The following is a 19,763-nucleotide window of genomic DNA, read 5'->3' as shown; positions in this document are numbered from 1 at the left end:
TATATTGTTATGTATTACTATATATTTGTATTATTATAGTCATATAACAATTAACAAATGCTAAAATAATATATTGTACATTATTATATATTATATTATAAGTACATTATAATACCATATACTAACTATTATTAATAGCTTTTACCTATATAATATAATAATATCATAGTAGTATATACTAATACTAAATAGCATTTATCTATATATGATATAATTTTATAAGCTAATTTGGTATTCGAATGCGGTAATGCGGTACCCTATTTCATTTTATCGAATTTGAATGCGAAATCGGTTATTATCAAATTCATAATTTCATTACTTATTTCATACCATATTAGAATTCGGTGAATTCGGTACGTACCGAATTTGTACCAAATTACCAAATACCCGATTTCAAATTACTAAATTGAATTTGAATTCGGTTATGAATTCGGTATGTATCGAATTTGCTCACCCCTAGACCAATGTAAAATTGATTTAATTTTTTCTGTATATTCAATGGCTTATTCTTTTACATTAATAGGTCTTGAACCAGGACATATAATTTTTTGGGATAATTGCAGAAACTTCCCCTGAGGTTTTTAACACTTGCACTGACCTCCCTTGTGACTTGAAAAATTGCACTGACCTCCCATAAACTTACTAATACTTTACAAATTTAGTCCAAACGATTAAAATAATGTTTTAGGGATTGAAATTAGAATTTTGTACTAGATTTTGCCTTTGTGCTACATATCCAATGAATGATTAAGTACTACAAATCAATTAACAATTAATAAACTTTAAACAGTATAGTTTATAGGTAAATACGCATTACTTATTTAAAGTACCAACTCTTTATGGGTATTTTACTTTCAAACATTTAATTTGCAAATACTCATTATCCATTTAAAGTATCGACTCTTTATGGATATTTTAATTTCAAACATTTAATTTATGATAAATATATCAATGTTTGTAAGTAACATTCAAAACTTGTTATAGTAATATTTTTATAAAAAGGAAATCAGTAGTATTTGCAAATATTTGTATAGTGAAAAATAATTATCCAAAAATCGGTAGTATTTTCCAAAAAATATGTAAGTACAATCAAATCTTTGTACTCTCATCGGCCATAACTGAACGGGTTTATTTGAAATATAGCGGGGATAAACACTTGGAAGAGGCCATAATGTGAAGAATGACTGATGGGCTACGTTATTTAACATATAGCAGGGATAACTAATTTCAACAGGGATAAACACGATGAGTAAAGTATGACTGATGGGCACCAAAATTAAATGGAAGAAGAAAACCATCTATTTCCTCCACCAAACAAATTGGTATGGCTGATGCATAATTTATTAAGTTTTGAGAAATACACCGTTTGGAATGGAGGGGAAAAAATACACAGTTTGGAATCACAATAAATGGACTTTCATGAATGCCTAACTTCTGTTTGGTTCAAAATCTTATTGGAAAGCCATAAAGATCTGGCATCGTATTGGAAATGGGTTTAGTTTATTTTATACTATAAATAAATTAGTTTTTGGGAAAATGGGTACGTTGTTAAAATAATGGAGAAAAGCCATAAAGAGCTGGCTTTTTATGGGACAATAGACAGGGAAAATGGTATATAGAAGCATTGTATATGATTTGGTATATTTTAATATTCTACCATTTTCAAGACATTGATCAAACATGATCAGTTCAATTTCTTTTATTTTCTTCAAAAACTCTCTTTTTTTCTTCTTGTATCTTTTTCGTTTTCAATAAATCAATTTGGACCAAAAAAATAAAATAAAATTAAAAATACGTAAATGATTCATAAATTAACTCAAAAACACTTTATAGTCAAGAAAACATTATCTTTGTAACTTGTAAAAACTTCAAATAAACATTCAAATACTATGGTATTTAAAAAATGCATTCTATTTTATCCAATCAGAATAAATCCTTATACTTTTTTATTTTTATTTGTTATTAATATACTCAATTTTTGGTAATAAAAAGTAAGACAACAAGAGGGTAAATTTGGAATTACATTTTTTAATATACTCAAAATGAATTTTTTTAATATTATATTTTAAAATGAGCTGCAAATAAACAAATAGTTTAAAGTAAGGGGGGCAAGTGAGTTTCAGACCCAAAAAAAAATAGAGGCAAGTGAGATTTTTCAATTTATGTGAGTGCCAAGTAAAATTGTTAGAAACTTTCAGGGAGATTTATGAAATTATCCCAAACAAAAATTAAGAATGAATAAGTTGCTTTTTATAACGGTTCTAAAGGTTCCTTGAGATTTTATAAATTAGGTGTCTTGTGTTTGTAAAAACAATTTCTTGCATATCTTTGTAGTGGAAAAGGAGTTTAAACTTGCTATAGGTTAGTTTCTTGTTTTCCATTGTATCCTAAAAGGGTAATTTGGCATTCAACCTAATTTTATTCTGATTTTATCCAACTAATAAATTAGCTTATGGAAAAATGAGAAAATGGATAATTTAATTATGGAAAAAAGTCATAAAGAGTTAATATTTTATTGGAGAACGGGTTTATTTTTATTTATCCGATAAATAAATTTTTTTATGGGAAAATAAGTACTCTGTTCTTATAATGGAAAAAAGCCATAAAAAGTTAGTGTTTTATTGGAAAACAAGTTTATTTTTATTTTATCGGATAAACAAATTTATTTATGGGAAAATGGGTACTCTGTTCTTATAATGGAGGAAAGCCATAAAGAGTTGATATTTTATTGGAAAACGGGTTTATTTTTATTTTATCGGATAAATAAATTTGTTTATGGGAAATGAGTACTCTGTTCTTATAATGGAGGAAAGCGATAAAGAGTTAGTCTTTTATTGGAAAACGGGTTTATTTTTATTTTATCTGATAAATAAATTTGTTTATGGAAAAATGGGTACTCTGTTTACTCTGTTCTTATAATAGAGGAAAGCCATAAAGAGCTGGTCTTTTATTGAAAAATGGATTTATTTTTATTTTATCCGATAAATAAATTTGTTTATGAAAAAATGGATACTCTGTTCTTATAATGGAGGAACGGATTAATTTTTATTTTATCCGATAAATAAATTTGTTTATGGAAAAATAGGTACTCTGTTATTATAATGGAGAAAAGTCATAAAGAACTGGTCGTTTATGGGAAAGTGATACTTTACAGAAAGTGACCGCGATTTGGTTTATGAAATTATCCCAAAAAAATTTAGAATGAATTTATTTATTTTGAAGGTTGTATAACAGTCGTTAAATTTCAAATATCCCTTCCTTAAACTTCAAAATCATCTCCACACAATCACAAACTCCAAACCCCTCCGTCTCTCTCCCTTCCTTAGAGTAAAATTTCTAGTGAATAAATGGGTTTAATATGTAATACCCGTGTTCCCATTAATTACTATTTATTTTTGGCTTTCCTCCATAAAATGCTCATTTTTCCCTTTTTTCATGAATTACCAGCTCTTTATATCACTCTTCCACGAATTATTTATTTAATTCATGTTGCATGCATAACCCATCAGTCTCCATTTCATAAGTCTAGGGTACCGAAGGATTAATAATTTATTTAATAATCCCACTCTCTTTGGGCACCCATTTAATAATTTATTTAATGTATTCTGTAGTTGGGCACCCATCCCCTCCATTTCGAAGCATCTATTTCGGCCGCCAGTTCCATAACAAATCCCTATCTTTTGCTATTTTTCTTGGTTTGGTTTCACGTTTTTTCATTTTATATGCCTACAGTATTTAGTTTCTCCGCCAAGCTTCGCGCATTTTCGCTATCTTTACTTTCACTTACAACCCTCTCACTTTGGCAGTTGCTTATTTTAGGCACTCCACATTTCACATTTACACTTTGGAATTCCCTCAACTTTTCCTATCCCCTTTTCCCTTAACTTCAACGCTCAACAGGTCTTCAAGTTCCAGGTCACAAAAGACCTTTACACGTGCCCATCCAACACACTTTTCCTACTATTTTGTGACCACAATCACTTACTCCTCCTGTTCCTCCACCTTTCCACACCTCTTCTTTGACTACTAAACATATCGCAGCAACATCCTACTATAATCCGATATAATCTCTACTTCCTATTCAGCTACCAATAAGGAGTAAAAGGAAGACTCCTAATCTCCATTGACTTCCTCCGCGGCTGGCTCTCCAAAAGCTACCAAAAAGATAGGAGTCCTAATCCCAATTTGACTCCTTTCGTTGCACTTTCAAGTGAGAGTAGGTGTTGTGCGTCTTTTTCGAATCTTTTGGATATGTTAAGACCTGGGTTGACGCGACCACCCAAGGAGTATTTATAGTACGATATTCGCACTTTTTATCACATTTTGCTCCAACTCCCCGCAATTAGCATAAATTTAAAAAATGAGTAGAATCTGACAATTAATTCACATTTGGTAAGATAATAAGAAAAATTAATTATAAAATAAATGGCAAAATTGTGACTGATAGCCCCAACTCAAATATAAATATGCACACAACAAAGGTAGAAATCTCACAAGAAAACCAACAAAACAAAAACACAACATGGAAACCCCCTATGGTGTATCAATGTTTATTGTGTATTCTTCTTGTCTTCTTCTTCTGGTAGTAGCAGTATCATGGAAAGCTTTGAACTGGGTATGGTTTAGGCCGAAGAAGCTGGAGAAACGTCTGAAAGAGCAAGGTTTCAGGGGAAACCCTTACAAGCTGCTCCATGGAGACTTCAAAGAGATGTCAACCCTATACACAGAAGCCCAATCCAAGAATCTTAATCTCTCCGACGACATCGTACCAAGAGTTATTCCTCAATATCTTGGAGCCGTTAAGAAATATGGTAGTATTTATTGTTCTCATCAACTCTGCTTCCATCTCTTTGCCTCGTAACCTCTTTTATCCCTCGTATGATCTCCATTTTTTTCCCCTTTTTTCTGCTTTTGGTTAGATAGAATATCATTTACCTCCTTTTCTTTTACTCTTTTTCTTTTCGATGTTGAAAAATAGTGACTAAGATACTTACCCAAAAAAAGAGAAAAAAAAGGGAAAATAGTGAATGAGATATACTAATGTCTCCAACCTGTACGGACAATTGATTTTTCAGACTGATGTATTTCGTACTTAAATACGAGTAATATTATAGTATTAGGGTATATGATTTCCCTTTCAGCTTTTGTATTTTAGGATAGTCGTTTTTCTTGGTCTTTTTGTATTTTTTTTTTCCGTTTGTTATTGTTTTACAACTTAGAATTGTCATAAAGGGCCTCAATACAGCTGATATTTATTATTTCGTCCTACTAGAATATGGACATCCTAATAATTAATTGATTATCAGTAATTATGCATGTCATTTGACAATGAAGATTGAATCTTGAATTTGAAATCAATTATGATCAGATTAAATAAGCAATCAAATGATCAAATAAACAAAACAAGGATTAAAGTTCCGACAAAAATCTATGCTCCCAATAAGCTTTAGACTTCAAGTTTCCTTTCTTGTTTTCTTTTAATTTCTATTTGTGGTTTGTTTGTTTTACTATCTTTGTGAATCTTTTTTCAATTCTTTTTTCGATCCGTCAACATGTCCCGTAAAGCTAATGGATGTGTGCAATTTGGCAGGAACAAAAAACAAATCTGTCGATCAAATTCTCAAGAACCTTAAAAGAACCTTAAAAGAGTTGAAATTGCACTCCACCAAATTCTCAAGGTTTTGGGAGTTAAGTTGATGAGAATGAAGAATTTTAGTCGATTAGGGAGGTGGATGAGAAGAAATGTCAATTTTATCCCTACCAATTGCTCGTACTTGACATTCTGAATAGTTAACTTAATCGAAGATTTTGATGGAATGTGATGGAAATGAGCTGATTGAATCACTTTAAATAGTTTATTAGGTTGATTGATGCAAAAAAAAAAATTTTTGTTGAAGAATTTGAATTATTTTAGTATTTTGCCCTTGTATTTTTATTTTTTGAGACACTTGATTTTATTATCCTTTCTGAGTGGAAGGCATTTGACTATTTATACTTTCTAGTTTTCGGCCCCTAATCGAAGCGGCTCTGACTTCCAGGTAAAAATACATATTTATGGTTTGGGCCGACACCTGCCGTGGTGATCATGGACCCTAATCTAATAAAGGCAGTTACACAAAAGATTGATGATTTCTGGAAGCTCCCTGTTAATCCACTCGGCAGACTTGTGGCTCAAGGACTAGTGAGCTATGAGGGAGAAAAATGGGCCAAACAGAGAAAGCTCCTCAACCCAGCTTTCCACGTTGAGAAATTGAAGGTTCTCTTCTCTCTAATTTAATCATTTTATGGGTTTCAAATTCAGATGATGTGGTATTCATCCAATTCCGTCGGTGTATATACTGGTAGTGTAGACTGTAGAAAGATTAATCTTTTTTTTTTAACGGATGACCTGTAAATACTCATTAGTGCGAGTAAATTATAGTAAAATTATCATATAAATTCACACACACACATTTATTATATCCTAAAATTGAAAACACTCTCTGCATTGGACAGTCCTTAGTAAATTGCATCATTTATTTACTAAGTAGCCTTCAATATGAAGTAGTTTCTTTCACTGATTTTCTTTTCTTTTATGGATAAATAGCTTATGCTTCCAGCCTTTTATAAAAGTGCAAGTGAGATGGTGACGAAATGGGAGAATGTTGTTTCACCAAAGGGGTTGGCTGAAGTGGATGTTTGGCCCAATCTTAAAGCTCTTACCAGCGATGCAATTTCTCGTACAGCATTTGGCAGCAACTATGAAGAAGGAAGAAGGATCTTTGAGCTCCAGAGAGAGCAAACTGAGGATGTGATGGAGGCAGCACGGTCGGTGTACATCAACATCCCAGGATTTAGGTAGATTGATCATGAATTCTTGAGTGCTGTAGAAAATTGTGACTCCTAGAAATCAATGGTTCTCCTAGAAATCAACATCCCAGGATGTACATTATTGCAAACATAGTTTGTTCTTGCTTTTGTTTTTTTGCTAAACTATGATCTTTTATTAGGTTCTTGCCAACCAAGAGGAACAGAAGAATGAAACAGATTGCCATAGAAGTTAATGGTTCAGTTAGGGAAATGATCAACACAAGAAGAAAGGCAATGAGAGCAGGAGAAGCCGGCTCTGATGACTTGTTGGGATTAATGCTTCAATCCAATTCTCAAGAAATCGAGAAGCATGGAAACAAGGACTTTGGTATGACTACCGAAGAAATTGTTGATGAGTGCAAGCTGTTCTATTTTGCTGGCCAGGAGACTACTTCTGCATTTCTTGTCTGGACAATGGTCTTACTGTGCAGGTACCCCGAATGGCAGGCACGTGCTAGAGAGGAGGTCTTGCAACAATTTGGAACTAAGGATCCGGACTTTGATGGGCTAAATCACCTCAAAATTGTAAGCCAATCTTTTTCTTTGAAAAACATAAAAAATTAGCAATGATCATTTCATTGATTTGAAAAATTGCACTAATAGCAGGAGAGGCATACTAATTAACGAAGTTTTTTGAAGCTTCTCGTCTGCATAGACATCTAATTACTCTCACACTTTTTTTTTTTTTTGTTTGGTCCCCTTGTCATAGGTCACCATGATCTTGCATGAGGTTTTAAGGTTGTGGCCACCATTGGCTACAATGAGTCGAAGAACTATTGAAGAAACTAAATTAGGAAATTTAACTCTCCCGGCTGGAGTGCAACTCACCTTACCAATATTGCTGATGCATCATGACCCTGATATGTGGGGCGAGGACGTGAAGGAATTCAAGCCTGAGAGGTTTGCTGAAGGAGTATCACATGCAACAAAGGGCCAGGCACTTGCATACTTTCCATTTGGCTGGGGACCTCGCACTTGCATTGGACAAAATTTTGCCATGTTGCAAGCAAAACTGGCAATGTCTATGATTCTGCAACGCTTCTCCTTTGAACTCTCGCCATCTTATACTCATGCTCCTCGAACAGCCTTATTAGCACTAGTTCAACCCCAGCATGGAGCTCACTTGATTTTGCAGAAGATATGATAGTTTGACTTGCTAGCCCCTGTGGCAGCAGATTATCTTTGAAGGAAATAAAGCACCTTCTATGCTTGTAAACTTAGTTTAAGTCTCGCCCAATATGATATGTCAATGGATCTGTTTGAATATATACAGCAGTACAGACAGATTCACGTAATGCATGTATTTTTCATGGCGAATTAAGAGAGAAATAATAATATTACATCTACTGGTTTTACTTATTTTGCAGGATATCTTTCCTTTTTCTTTGATAATCGAGAAAACAAATGGCTTAATTAAAAATCATTTAACAGCTGTTCTCAAACATTATTAATTTGTAGACTCTATAAATTTTATTAGCTAGTATTTAAAAAGTATTTCTTAGTGGTAAGTCGATCTCCAATGGAACTTAATTAGACATGATGAAATTAAATGAATTGTTTGGACAACGGTCTTATTCAGCAAGAACGTGCTACAGAAGAGATTTTGCGATGCATTGCTGGAACAAAAAAATATCACATTTTTTTTTCTTACATTCATTAAATTGTCATAGTAACTTTTTTACAAATAAATTCTAGAAAATGCAATCTGCAGGAAAAATAACGCCAATTTGACCGCTGGCCAAGCGGTTTTTGTAGACTGACAAAATGACAAAACTTGGTACAGAGCAAATGGTTTTGTCATATCAATGATTCAATTCGGGCTGATTCCTGTCGCTTACCACATCAATTTTTTAATTATAAAAAAAATTAAAAAAAAATACTAGTAAAAAAACAACTGGCAACTCGCTACTTTATCTTCAAGGCGCTGTAGAATGCCTAGCCCCGTTTGGATTATATTTTTCATCATTTTTCATGAAAAAATTATTGTAGCGATTTGATATATGTGAAGGAAAAAGATAATAAGAAAATGTGATCACAGAAAACGACGTAATTTTTCGACGGAAAACGGCAATCCAAACAAGACCCTAGTCTTCTGGAATTTATCTCTTCTTGTCACTTTTAACACCACTCGTCTGTCAATAACACAAATATCAAATCTGGGCAGAAATTCAGTGTCTTGCACAATAAGTAACCAAAATTAAGACCAAATACCAATAAATAAAACACATAATTATATCACTATCAAATAACAAAATTTGTGGCTGTTCATTCAAGTGTGAAGTACTACAATTAATCATTCAAGTACTATTAGAATAGAAGTAACTACTTTAGTAATGAGAGGTCATCACTTGGATGATTATAACCAACATGTGACATCTCTTAATGTATAAAGAGATCAATCCAAGGCTGATTTGCTGCAGAAAATCGTCCTATCACATTACTAGATATTCCGTAAAAGAAACAAAAAATATGATGAAAATTTTCATAGTGACTTGTTGCGTTTACTTCTAGAACCCAACTTCAAGGAGATCCAAGAACATGGGAATGAAAGGTTTGGGATGACTTCTGAAGAGGTCATTCAGGAGTAGCACATTAATAATAGCCATGGATGACTGCTCAAAGAGTAGCTATTCTAACAATAGCCATTTATACGTGGAGTTAGCCGGTCATAGTCTTCTTCTTCTTCTTTTTTTTTTACGGTAAATCAAAAGTCAAATTCTCAAGTTCTATTTATTGAACTGACTCTTTTCTAGAAGGCAAATAGAAAAAGACTTCTGATGATGATTTGCGAGGCTTGCAGGATAATCGAGCTTTGTTGATTTGTTCTCCTTTATCGTCCCCTCTGTTAGGGGGGCCTCAAGAGTGCTAATTTTTATTTTTTTTTTAAAAGTGTAGTTACTAGGAAAGCGTTTAAATACAGAGGATATAATAATTGTATTATGTGTGTTCATACAGTAAATTAAGTGTAATTTAAGTGAACGAGTAGAAAAATCATTTTACCATAAACAAGAATATTAAAGGCTCAAATGTCCTTTATAGGCGAGTGTTGAAGCCTCAGAGCATCTCCATTTAAGCAGATGCCGTAAACATAGAACATACCATCAAGCTACTTTGTCTTTGCTGATTTTACAGATGGATATGCATAGATTTCAGAATTATGTGTCCCAAAGTTGAGGTTCTCCCTCCTTAATAACTAACCGCTTCGCAAGTTCCCCCTGCCAGCAGAAAGTTTGACTGAAGGAGTGGAAGCGCATCAGAGAAAATGGACTTTTTCTATAGCTTGATTGGAGTTTCGTCAGTTATAGTTCTTCTCATCGGGGCATGGAGATTCTTGAATTGGGCTTGGATCACACCAAAGAAGATGGAGAAACGCCTCAGGCGGCAAGGTCTACAGGGAAACTCTTACAGGTTCTTGTTTGGAGACACCAGAGACATGGGAAGGATGCTTGAGGAGGCTAAGTCCAAACCAATTTCTTTAACAGATGATATCTTTCCCAGATTCGTGCCCTTCATCAATGAAACAATGCAACATAAAGGTTTGTTCTCCAAATTTGCCTGAAGACTATTTGGTTTGCTGTGTTTTTCAGCAATCATGCATTTCATATATGGTTGACCCAATCTTTTTATTTTAGAGTGGATAAGTTGCTTATCAAAAATTATTTTGTAGGTAAAAATAGCTTTTTTTGGCTTGGACCAAGGCCGGCAATGGTTATCTTGGATCCTGAACAAGTGAAGGAGGTCTTCACAAAAAATTTTACTTATCAGAAGCCTCGGGCAAATCCAATCAGTAAACTTCTAGCACTAGGACTTGCTAGCCTGGATACAGAAAAATGGGCCAAACACAGAAGATTATTGAATCCTGCATTTCATGTAGAGAAATTGAAGGTTGTTTCTTGCTTTTTCTCCTGAAATTTGGTGTTGTTTCAATATCTTACATGCTTTTGGCTGTTTCTTGTTATTTATCAGACATGGGACTGGCTAGTGTTTGGTATTTGCATCATACAAATGTAGTTATGGTTCCAATCTAGTTCAGATATAGAACCAAATCCAGCCTTTCCAATTCTAAAATTTGACTGATTAATATTTCCGTTCTCACTTTTGATGCTTCACAATAGTACACGGTGCCAGCATTTTATCTGAGTTGTAATGAGATGTTAAGCAAATAGGAGGACCTTGCCCCCGCAGAAGGATCTTTTGAATTAGACGTGTGGCCTTAGCTTCAAACATTTACTGGTGATGTAATTTCCGGAACAGCTTTTGGTAGCAACTATGAAAAAGGGCGAAGGATTTTTGAACTCCAAAGAGAACAGGCTTTGTATTTTGAGCAAGTTATGCAATCCATTTACCTTCCAGGGTGGAGGCACGTTACAGTTTTGTGCCAACAAAAAGAAGCAAAAGAATGCAGAAGATTTTCAAGGAAGTAAACTCAATAGTTATGGGCATTATCAACGAAAGGCTGAAGGAAATTCAAACAGGTGAAGCTACAAGTGATGACTTGTTGGGTATTTTGTTGGAATCCAATTTGAATGAGATCCGACAACGTGGAAATAAGAACGGCATGAGCCTTGAAGAAGTCATCGAAGAGTGCAAGCTATTCTATTTGGCTGGACAAGAGACAACCTCAGGATTGCTCGTCTGGACATTAATTTTATTGAGTCAACATTTTGATTGGCAGGCTCGTGCCAGAGATGAGGTTCTACAGGTTTTTGACAACAATGAAGCCGGTATTAGATGAGGTTCTCCATTTGGTTGGGGACCTCGAACTTGCATTGGGCAAAATTTTGCTACGCTGGAAGCAAAGATGGCGCTGGCTTTGATCTTACGGCGCTTTTCTTGGGAGCTTTCGCCGAGTTATGCACATGCTCCTCAAGTTGTGCTCACTCTTCAACCCCAGTATGGAGCTTAGTTGATCTTAAAGAAACTGTAAAACAAGAAATCTTGTTATCAGTCTTTGTTTAATTTGCTACGAAGTTGTGAAGATTGATATTTTCTCTTAGATCTAAAATGAAGTTGTTTAAGAGCTCTTTGTTTAATTTGCCTTCAACATTGCAGGCTTGCAATTCGTTCCACGGTTTAACAATGTAGGAAATGGAAAATGTCGCGGAATAGAACACGAAGAATACGAACAAGTGGGGAGCAATTTTAGGCTGAAGAGAAGCAGGCCAGCAGGAAGAATTAGTCAAATAAAAGGAGAATGACTTTTATTTTTAAGACCAAAACTTTTAGAATATTGTGGTTTGACCCTTTGCATAATGCAACTCTGAGGAAATGTGTAAAAAATATGATTAGCTATATATATATATATATATATATATATTGTTATTATCGTTTAAAATGTTATAATGATTGTTGAAATTTCAATTTAAGAGAACAAAATAGTGGGGGAATAAAAGACAAGTTAGTTAACGTAGCGTTTTAAATGTTCATTTGATTTTTCTTGGCTAGCAATACTATGTAATTACTCGACATAAATGTGCTCTAATATGGGTCCAAAATATTTTGTCATTCTTCTTTTTTCTGCTAGAAACAATCAAGAATGAATTTCAAAGCCGATTCTGACTTTTTTTTCATAACAATCGATATCGTAAATATAAAATATGCCTATGATTCAACTGGCAATTGCTACATCGTAACCTAGATGGAACTATGATGTCAATTTGATTGCAACCTTGAATGCGATTTTGAATACATGAAATAATTAAAGCTAAATTTTTTCCCAAATGAGGGTTATAGGTCATAGTCCGGCTTTGATTAACTATCCACTGCAAGGCCACTTAGAATCATCAAATGAAATGAATATGCGCCAAGAAGACATTGGCTTAGTGGCTAAATTTGAGGGTTGAGACCCTAAATATAGAGTTTTTAGGTTTTAATCTCCCTTTTTCCCTCGCTACTTCTTAAACCCACATACCTCCCCTATTATGAAAAAAAAAAGGAATGAATATGTTAACCTCATTTTGCAGTTAGTGATATGCTCATTTTCTCTACTTTAAGACGATAATACGAAGTTTAATCGAAACTATAGAATTTTAATACAGCAATTCCCACTCTTCGGCCTTTATGGCATGCCAATTTTAAATAGTCACACGAAATCGACAACAAAATTAAGCATAGCAATTGCAAAGTTTATCCAAATTGGTAAAAACCATTCTACTCAAAGGGCCATAGTTTTGCTCTATACTTAAAAAGGACTACCATGTAACAACTTAATTAATTTGCTGCTCTAAAAAAAAAAAAATTTTGTTTTTGGAAATCTCTATGATTCTTGAATAACAATTCATTTTGATTTGTTCCCTATTTTGTTGCCATTTGCCAGTACTCCAGCACTCCCTTTTGTCTTTCAACACGTACTTTCCATTTAAAGACATCTAACTCTCCCTAGAAGCTTTAATCTTCAGATTTATTTTTTTTAAAAAAATAATAAACCATTGAGACGACTAATGAGGTATTCAAATTTAAAACAACTATGCACATTCCTTTGTAATTTATCAGGTCTTGCTTTTCGGCTAATCTGAATTTTACACAAAGTCACTGGGCATCAATTGGATATTGTGGAATAATAGGGGGATTGTGTGATAAAATTTTAGAACAACGGACTCATATTGTAATTTACCATAATTTATCCCATTCTGTACGTTGACTTCATGACTTCTGGTTTTAATTTATTAATTTATTTTTCACCTCACAAATATCATATTTCAGCGGAGCTCCCAAGACAAGAGGAAAAGACAGTTTGGATTAAAGTGCTCAAAACATAAAGGGCATAGATATATTTAAGGATCAATTTAACATACTTGGAAAGAAAACAAAGCTTGGTCATATTTTTCCTCGAGAAAGATTGTCTGCCATCGTCATGGCATAGGTCATCTAGTTTGTGTGTTTGTTTGGACGGTGCTTTGTTCACTGAAATTTATTTATTTTCATTATTAACATATTTTTTAATTATTTTTTTACTTTATATACATCATATCAAAAAATAGTGTATGATACAATATTTTTTTTGAAAAATTATCTCAAATCATCTCCAATTCAAACACATAGTTTGACTCATTCCATGTTCCGGATTTTTCCCATGTAATAATTGAATATTTAGGCATTAAAATCAGAGGATTGTTGAAATTTATGCTAACTCTGTACTTAAGATTGATTTCGTCTAAAATATTCGATTTTGCAAATTCCATATCTTTCTTTAGCGAATTCATGATTTTCACTTTTTTGTGTTGATTTTGAGATATAATACTTACATGTTCTAAGTGCAATTTCTTCCCCCTAACATGTTCAAGCATATGAGAAATTTTCAGCCACACAATTCAATTCCTAAATCTAACAGTGAGAGACTCTATAAATCTTCCCCTAACCACCAGACTACCCCCAATGATTAATCGCAGTGTCACCGCTAATTAATGCATCATGACTTTTGAACAATTATAACTGTTGAATGTACGTCAAGTTCTACTCTTTCAACCTCTTAGATAATTTTTTTGCAAATTCATTTTTCACTTTCAATAGTTGCTTTCATTGTGACTCGCCTTCAATAACTGCTGACACAGCTTGGTTCTTGCTAGTACAATCTTAAACAATTTGTTGAAATTGAGTTCTAGTCTTTTATGTCCTTCTAAATCCTCTGACCCTGCTAGTTTCCTAAGCTGTCTCTGTCTACTTTAGCTGTCACACTACTATATTTATGTTACACGTACCAAAAAGCTCGAAATTGTTCTACAGTACAAGATTTGGATATTCAACACGAAATTTTATTCTTTCCCTAATTTTGTTGCCCCATCTTATTTTTTTTATGAAATGATTACGAGTAAGTTATGAAGGTTGAATCAATACACGATACTACACCGCAATAGCATTGCTTAATTGAAGTTTGGTCTTATTTAATCGAATCATAACTTATGATTTCCACCTAAAACTCACAGAAATGCCACATGAATTTTATTCAGTTCCACCTCATTTTTACACTCAATACAGCCATGTTCATAAAATTTTCCATGTTTAGTGTACTTGAGAATTATCCACATTTGAGAGTGTTTTCTATATTTGCTTTGAATGTCACCTCCTCTATGTTCACACATGCATCATTTTTAAAAATAAAAAAAAATTAATAAGGAAGGGATGGTATTTAAAAAATAAGAAAGGAGAGGAGAGATTTGAACGCATATAACGTTTTAAGGTTAGCAAAATTAGTGTTTCTGTACAAAAATAATTGTTTAGAAATTTACTTACCAAAGAAAAATAACTGTTTAACATTTTAAAGCACATAAAAAATTATCCTTTAATTAAAACTTCCACTCTATGTTTGTTTTTCCGATAGGGTTTATACAATGTTCGACTGTCCTTCTAATTCTGTGACAAAATTGTTCTAATTAAATTGCCTTAAAGGTCCAGTTAAATTAAATTGGCTTGGAGGACCTCAATTGCACCCAAAAAAAAAAACTTTGCTCTAAAATCCGAGAAATATATAGAAATAGGCTCCAAATTCTCGTGTACCAAGCCAATCATGCTGTGCTGAGCTAAAAGTTCCTACTGTTCTCCAAGTAATAAACGGATGGCGGTGCAGACGCACAAAACCAAAGGTTATCATCGCCCCAACTTGAATATAAATTTGCACGCAACAAAGGTAGAAATCTCACAAGAAAACCAACAAAACAAAAACACAACATGGAAACCCCCTATGGTGTATCAATGTTTACTGTGTATTCTTCTTGTCTTCTTCTTCTTCTGGTAGTAGCAGTATCATGGAAAGCTTTGAACTGGGTATGGTTTAGGCCGAAGAAGCTGGAGAAACGTCTGAAAGAGCAAGGTTTCCGGGGAAACCCTTACAAGCTGCTCCATGGAGACTTCAAAGAGATGTCCACCCTGTACACAGAAGCCCAATCCAAGAATCTTAATCTCTCCGACGACATCGTACCAAGAGTTATTCCTCAATATCTTGGAGCCGTTAAGAAATATGGTAGTATTTATTGTTCTCATCAACTCTGCTTCCATCTCTTTGCCTCGTAACCTCTTTTGTCCCTCGTATGATCTCCATTTTTTTTCCCTTTTTTCTGCTTTTGGTTAGATAGAATATCATTTACCTCCTTTTCTTTTACTCTTTTTCTTTTCGATGTTGAAAAATAGTGACTAAGATACTTACCCAAAAAAAGAGAAAAAAAAAAGGGAAAATAGTAAATGAGATATACTAATGTCTCCAACCTGTACGGACAATTGATTTTTCAGACTGATGTATTTCGTACTTAAATACGAGTAATATTATAGTATTAGGGTGTATGAATTCCCTTTCAGCTTTTGTATTTTAGGATGGTCGTTTTTCTTGGTCGTTTTGTATTTTTTTTTTCCGCTTGTTATTGTTTTACAACTTGGAATTGTCATAAAGGGCCTCAATACAGCTGATATTTATTATTTCGTCCTAATAATTAATTGATTATCAGTAATTATGCATGTCATTTGACAATGAAGATTGAATCTTGAATTTGAAATCAATTATGATCAGATTAAATAAGCAATCAAATGATCAAATAAACAAAACAAGGATTAAAGTTCCGACAAAAATCTATGCTCCCAATAAGCTTTAGACTTCAAGTTTCCTTTCTTGTTTTCTTTTAATTTCTATTTGTGGTTTGTTTGTTTTACTATCTTTGTGAATCCTTTTTCAATTCTTTTTTCGATAACCTATTTCAAAAATTCTCAGAGAAACCATTAATTTTTTTTTTGAGTCAATTAAACCATTATAGTACTCAAAAGTTTCCATCAGTCCATCCCGTCAACATCTCCCATAAATGACATTTTGTCTCATCCAATCGTTTAAAACCAAATTCTCAAGGTTTTGGGAGTTAACTTGATGAGAATGAAGAATTGTAGGGAGGTGGATGAGAAGAAATGTCAATTTTATCCCTACCAATTGCTCGAAGATTTTGATGGAATGTGATGGAAATGAGCTGATTGAATCACTTTAAATAGTTTATTAGGTTGATTGATGCAAAAAAAAAAAAATCAAAAGTTTTGGAGAATTTGAATTATTTTAGTATTTTCACTATTTTGCCCTTGTATTTTTATTTTTATTTTTTGAAACACTTGAATTTATTATCCTTTACCGGTGGAAGACGTTTAACTATTTATACTTTCTAGTTTTGGGCCCCTAATCCAAGCAGCTCTGAGTTCCAGGTAAAAATACATATTTATGGTTTGGGCCGAGACCTGCCTTGGTGATCATGGACCCTAATCTAATAAAGGCAGTTACACAAAAGGTTGATGTTTTCCAGAAGCCCCGTGTTAATCCACTCGGCAGATTACTGGCTCAAGGACTAGTGAGCTATGAGGGAGAAAAATGGGCCAAACAGAGAAAGCTCCTCAACCCAGCTTTCCACGTTGAGAAATTGAAGGTTCTCTTCTCTCTAATTTAATCATTTTATGGGGTTTCAAATTCTCATTTATTGACACACACACATTTATTATATCCTAAAATTGAAAACACTTTCTGCATTGGACAGTCCTTAGTAAATTGCATCATTTATTTACTAAGTAGCCTTCAATATGAAGTAGTTTCTTTCACTAATTTTCTTTTCTTTTATGGATAAACAGCTTATGCTCCCAGCCTTTTATAAAAGTGCAAGTGAGATGGTGACGAAATGGGAGAATGTTGTTTCACCAAAGGGGTTGGCTGAAGTGGATGTTTGGCCCAATCTTCAAGCTCTTACCAGCGATGCAATTTCTCGTACAGCATTTGGCAGCAACTATGAAGAAGGAAGAAGGATCTTTGAGCTCCAGAGAGAGCAAACTGAGCATTTGATGCAGTTAGCACGGTCGGTGTACATCAACATCCCAGGATTTAGGTAGATTGATCATGAATTCTTGAGTGCTGTAGAAAATTGTGACTCCTAGAAATCAATGGTTTGAAAGACTGCCTTAGATGGGAATTTTAACATATGAGATACGCCAAAGTGATATAAAAATGGAGCCAAAAACATTGCTGCAAACATATAGTTTGTTCTTGCTTTTTTTTTTTTTTTGGCTAAACTATGATCTTTGTTAGGTTCTTGCCAACCAAGAGGAACAGAAGAACGAAACAAATTGCCAGAGAAGTTAATGGTTCAGTAAGGGAAATGATCAACACAAGAAGAAAGGCAATGAGAGCAGGAGAAGCCGGCTCTGATGACTTGTTGGGATTAATGCTTCAATCCAATTCTCAAGAAATCGAGAAGCATGGAAACAAGGACTCTGGTATGACTACCGAAGAAATTGTTGATGAGTGCAAGCTGTTCTATTTTGCTGGCCAGGAGACTACTTCTGCACTACTTGTCTGGACAATGGTCTTACTGTGCAGGTACCCCGAATGGCAGGCACGTGCTAGAGAGGAGGTCTTGCAACAATTTGGAACTAAGGATCCGGACTTTGATGGGCTAAATCACCTCAAAATTGTAAGCCAATCTTTTTCTTTGAAAAACATAAAAAATTAGCAATGATCATTTCATTGATTTGAAAAATTGCACTAATAGCAGGAGAGGCATACTAATTAACGAAGTTTTTTGAAGCTTCTCGTCTGCATAGACATCTAATTACTCTCACACTTTTTTTTTTTTTTGTTTGGTCCCCTTGTCATAGGTCACCATGATCTTGCATGAGGTTTTAAGGTTGTGGCCACCATTGGCTACAATGAGTCGAAGAACTATTGAAGAAACTAAATTAGGAAATTTAACTCTCCCGGCTGGAGTGCAACTCACCTTACCAATATTGCTGATGCATCATGACCCTGATATATGGGGCGAGGATGTGAAGGAATTCAAGCCTGAGAGGTTCGCTGAAGGAGCATCACATGCAACAAAGGGCCACGTTGCATACTTTCCATTTGGCTGGGGACCTCGCATTTGCATTGGACAAAATTTTGCCATGTTGGAAGCGAAATTGGCAATGTCTATGATTCTGCAACGCTTCTCCTTGGAACTCTCACCATCTTATACTCATGCTCCTGGAACAGCTACAGCACTAGTTCAACCCCAGTATGGAGCTCACTTGATTTTGCAGAAGATATAGTTTTTGTTTCATATGTATGACTTGCTCGCCCGTGTGGCAGCAGATTATCTTTTAACGAAATAAAGCACCATCTTCTATGCTTAACTTTGCTTGTAAACTAGTTTAAGTCCCGCCCAGTTTGGTATGTCAATGGATCTGTATGAATATAGCAGTACAGATTCACGTAATGTATTTCTCACGGCGAATTAAGAGAGAAATACTACATCTACTCGTTTAATTTGGCAAGAGATCTTTCCTTTTTCTTTGATAATGGAGAAAACAAATGGCTTGTCATGGCTTAAAATCATTTAACAGCTGTTCTCAAACATTAATCAGTAGAGTCTGTAAATCTTATTAGCTAGTATTCAAAAATATTTCTTCGTGGTAAGTGGATCTCCAATGCAGCTTAGGCAAGACGAAATTCTGTGCGATTACAAGAGAAATTATTGAAGAGTGTAAGCTGTTGTATTCAGCATCTGCCCAGACTAGCGAGAACGTGCTGGAGAATAGATTTTGCAACACATTGCTGGGACCAAAAATATCACAATTTGATGGTCTGTATAACCTAAAAGATTGTATGTCAATTATATACCAAAATCCATAGCATATTGTACGTAAAAGAACTTTTAACCTAAAAAATTATAAGTCAACTCATGATAGGTTGCAGCTTCTCATATGCCAATAAATTGTCTTAAGTAGTCTCCTTCCATTTCTCACATATCACAATGATCTTGCATGAGGTTTTAAGGCTATACTCACCATTTTTTCTTCCTGGTCAAACATTTGTTGAAGAAATTAAACTACAGAGAATCTAATTATCTCAGTTGAGTTGGCTTTATTTGCAAAACTTTTAATCACCATGAATTTGTTGGAGATTTTCAAAAGATGAAAGGTTTCAAGGT

The 19,763-nt window shown here is 34.1% G+C and overlaps 2 protein-coding genes and 1 pseudogene across 4 annotated transcripts; all 3 read left to right on the top strand.

The window, feature by feature from the left end:
- Nucleotides 1-4,484: 4,484 nt before the first annotated feature.
- LOC113690316 (cytochrome P450 CYP72A219) lies at nt 4,485-8,208 on the top strand. Its single transcript, XM_072051078.1, has 5 exons — nt 4,485-4,811; nt 6,039-6,256; nt 6,587-6,837; nt 6,990-7,374; nt 7,559-8,208. The coding sequence occupies exons 1-5, from the start codon at nt 4,523-4,525 to the stop codon at nt 7,991-7,993; spliced, it is 1,578 nt and encodes a 525-aa protein (XP_071907179.1). The 5' UTR covers nt 4,485-4,522; the 3' UTR covers nt 7,994-8,208.
- A 1,669-nt stretch (nt 8,209-9,877) lies between these two features.
- On the top strand, nt 9,878-11,882 carry LOC113688827 (cytochrome P450 72A225-like; annotated as a pseudogene).
- A 3,449-nt stretch (nt 11,883-15,331) lies between these two features.
- On the top strand, nt 15,332-19,099 carry LOC113690602 (cytochrome P450 CYP72A219-like). 3 transcript variants are annotated; one of them, XM_027208596.2, is made up of 5 exons: nt 15,332-15,805; nt 17,017-17,234; nt 17,434-17,684; nt 17,885-18,269; nt 18,454-19,099. In XM_027208596.2, exons 1-5 carry the CDS (start codon nt 15,514-15,516, stop codon nt 18,880-18,882), a joined length of 1,575 nt encoding a protein of 524 aa, XP_027064397.2. In that variant the 5' UTR covers nt 15,332-15,513; the 3' UTR covers nt 18,883-19,099. The 3 variants fall into 3 exon arrangements, with proteins under 3 accessions (XP_027064397.2, XP_071907178.1, XP_071907177.1); XM_072051077.1 differs by having other exon boundaries at nt 15,670-15,805; nt 17,004-17,234; XM_072051076.1 differs by having other exon boundaries at nt 15,692-15,805; nt 16,981-17,234.
- The last annotated feature ends 664 nt before the right edge of the window (nt 19,100-19,763 follow it).

Source organism: Coffea arabica, chromosome 5c (genome assembly GCF_036785885.1).
Source record: "Coffea arabica cultivar ET-39 chromosome 5c, Coffea Arabica ET-39 HiFi, whole genome shotgun sequence".
Taxonomy (NCBI): domain Eukaryota; kingdom Viridiplantae; phylum Streptophyta; class Magnoliopsida; order Gentianales; family Rubiaceae; genus Coffea; species Coffea arabica.
The sequence above is the reverse complement of the archived record's forward strand: the minus strand, read 5'-3'. Positions and strand labels throughout refer to the sequence as shown.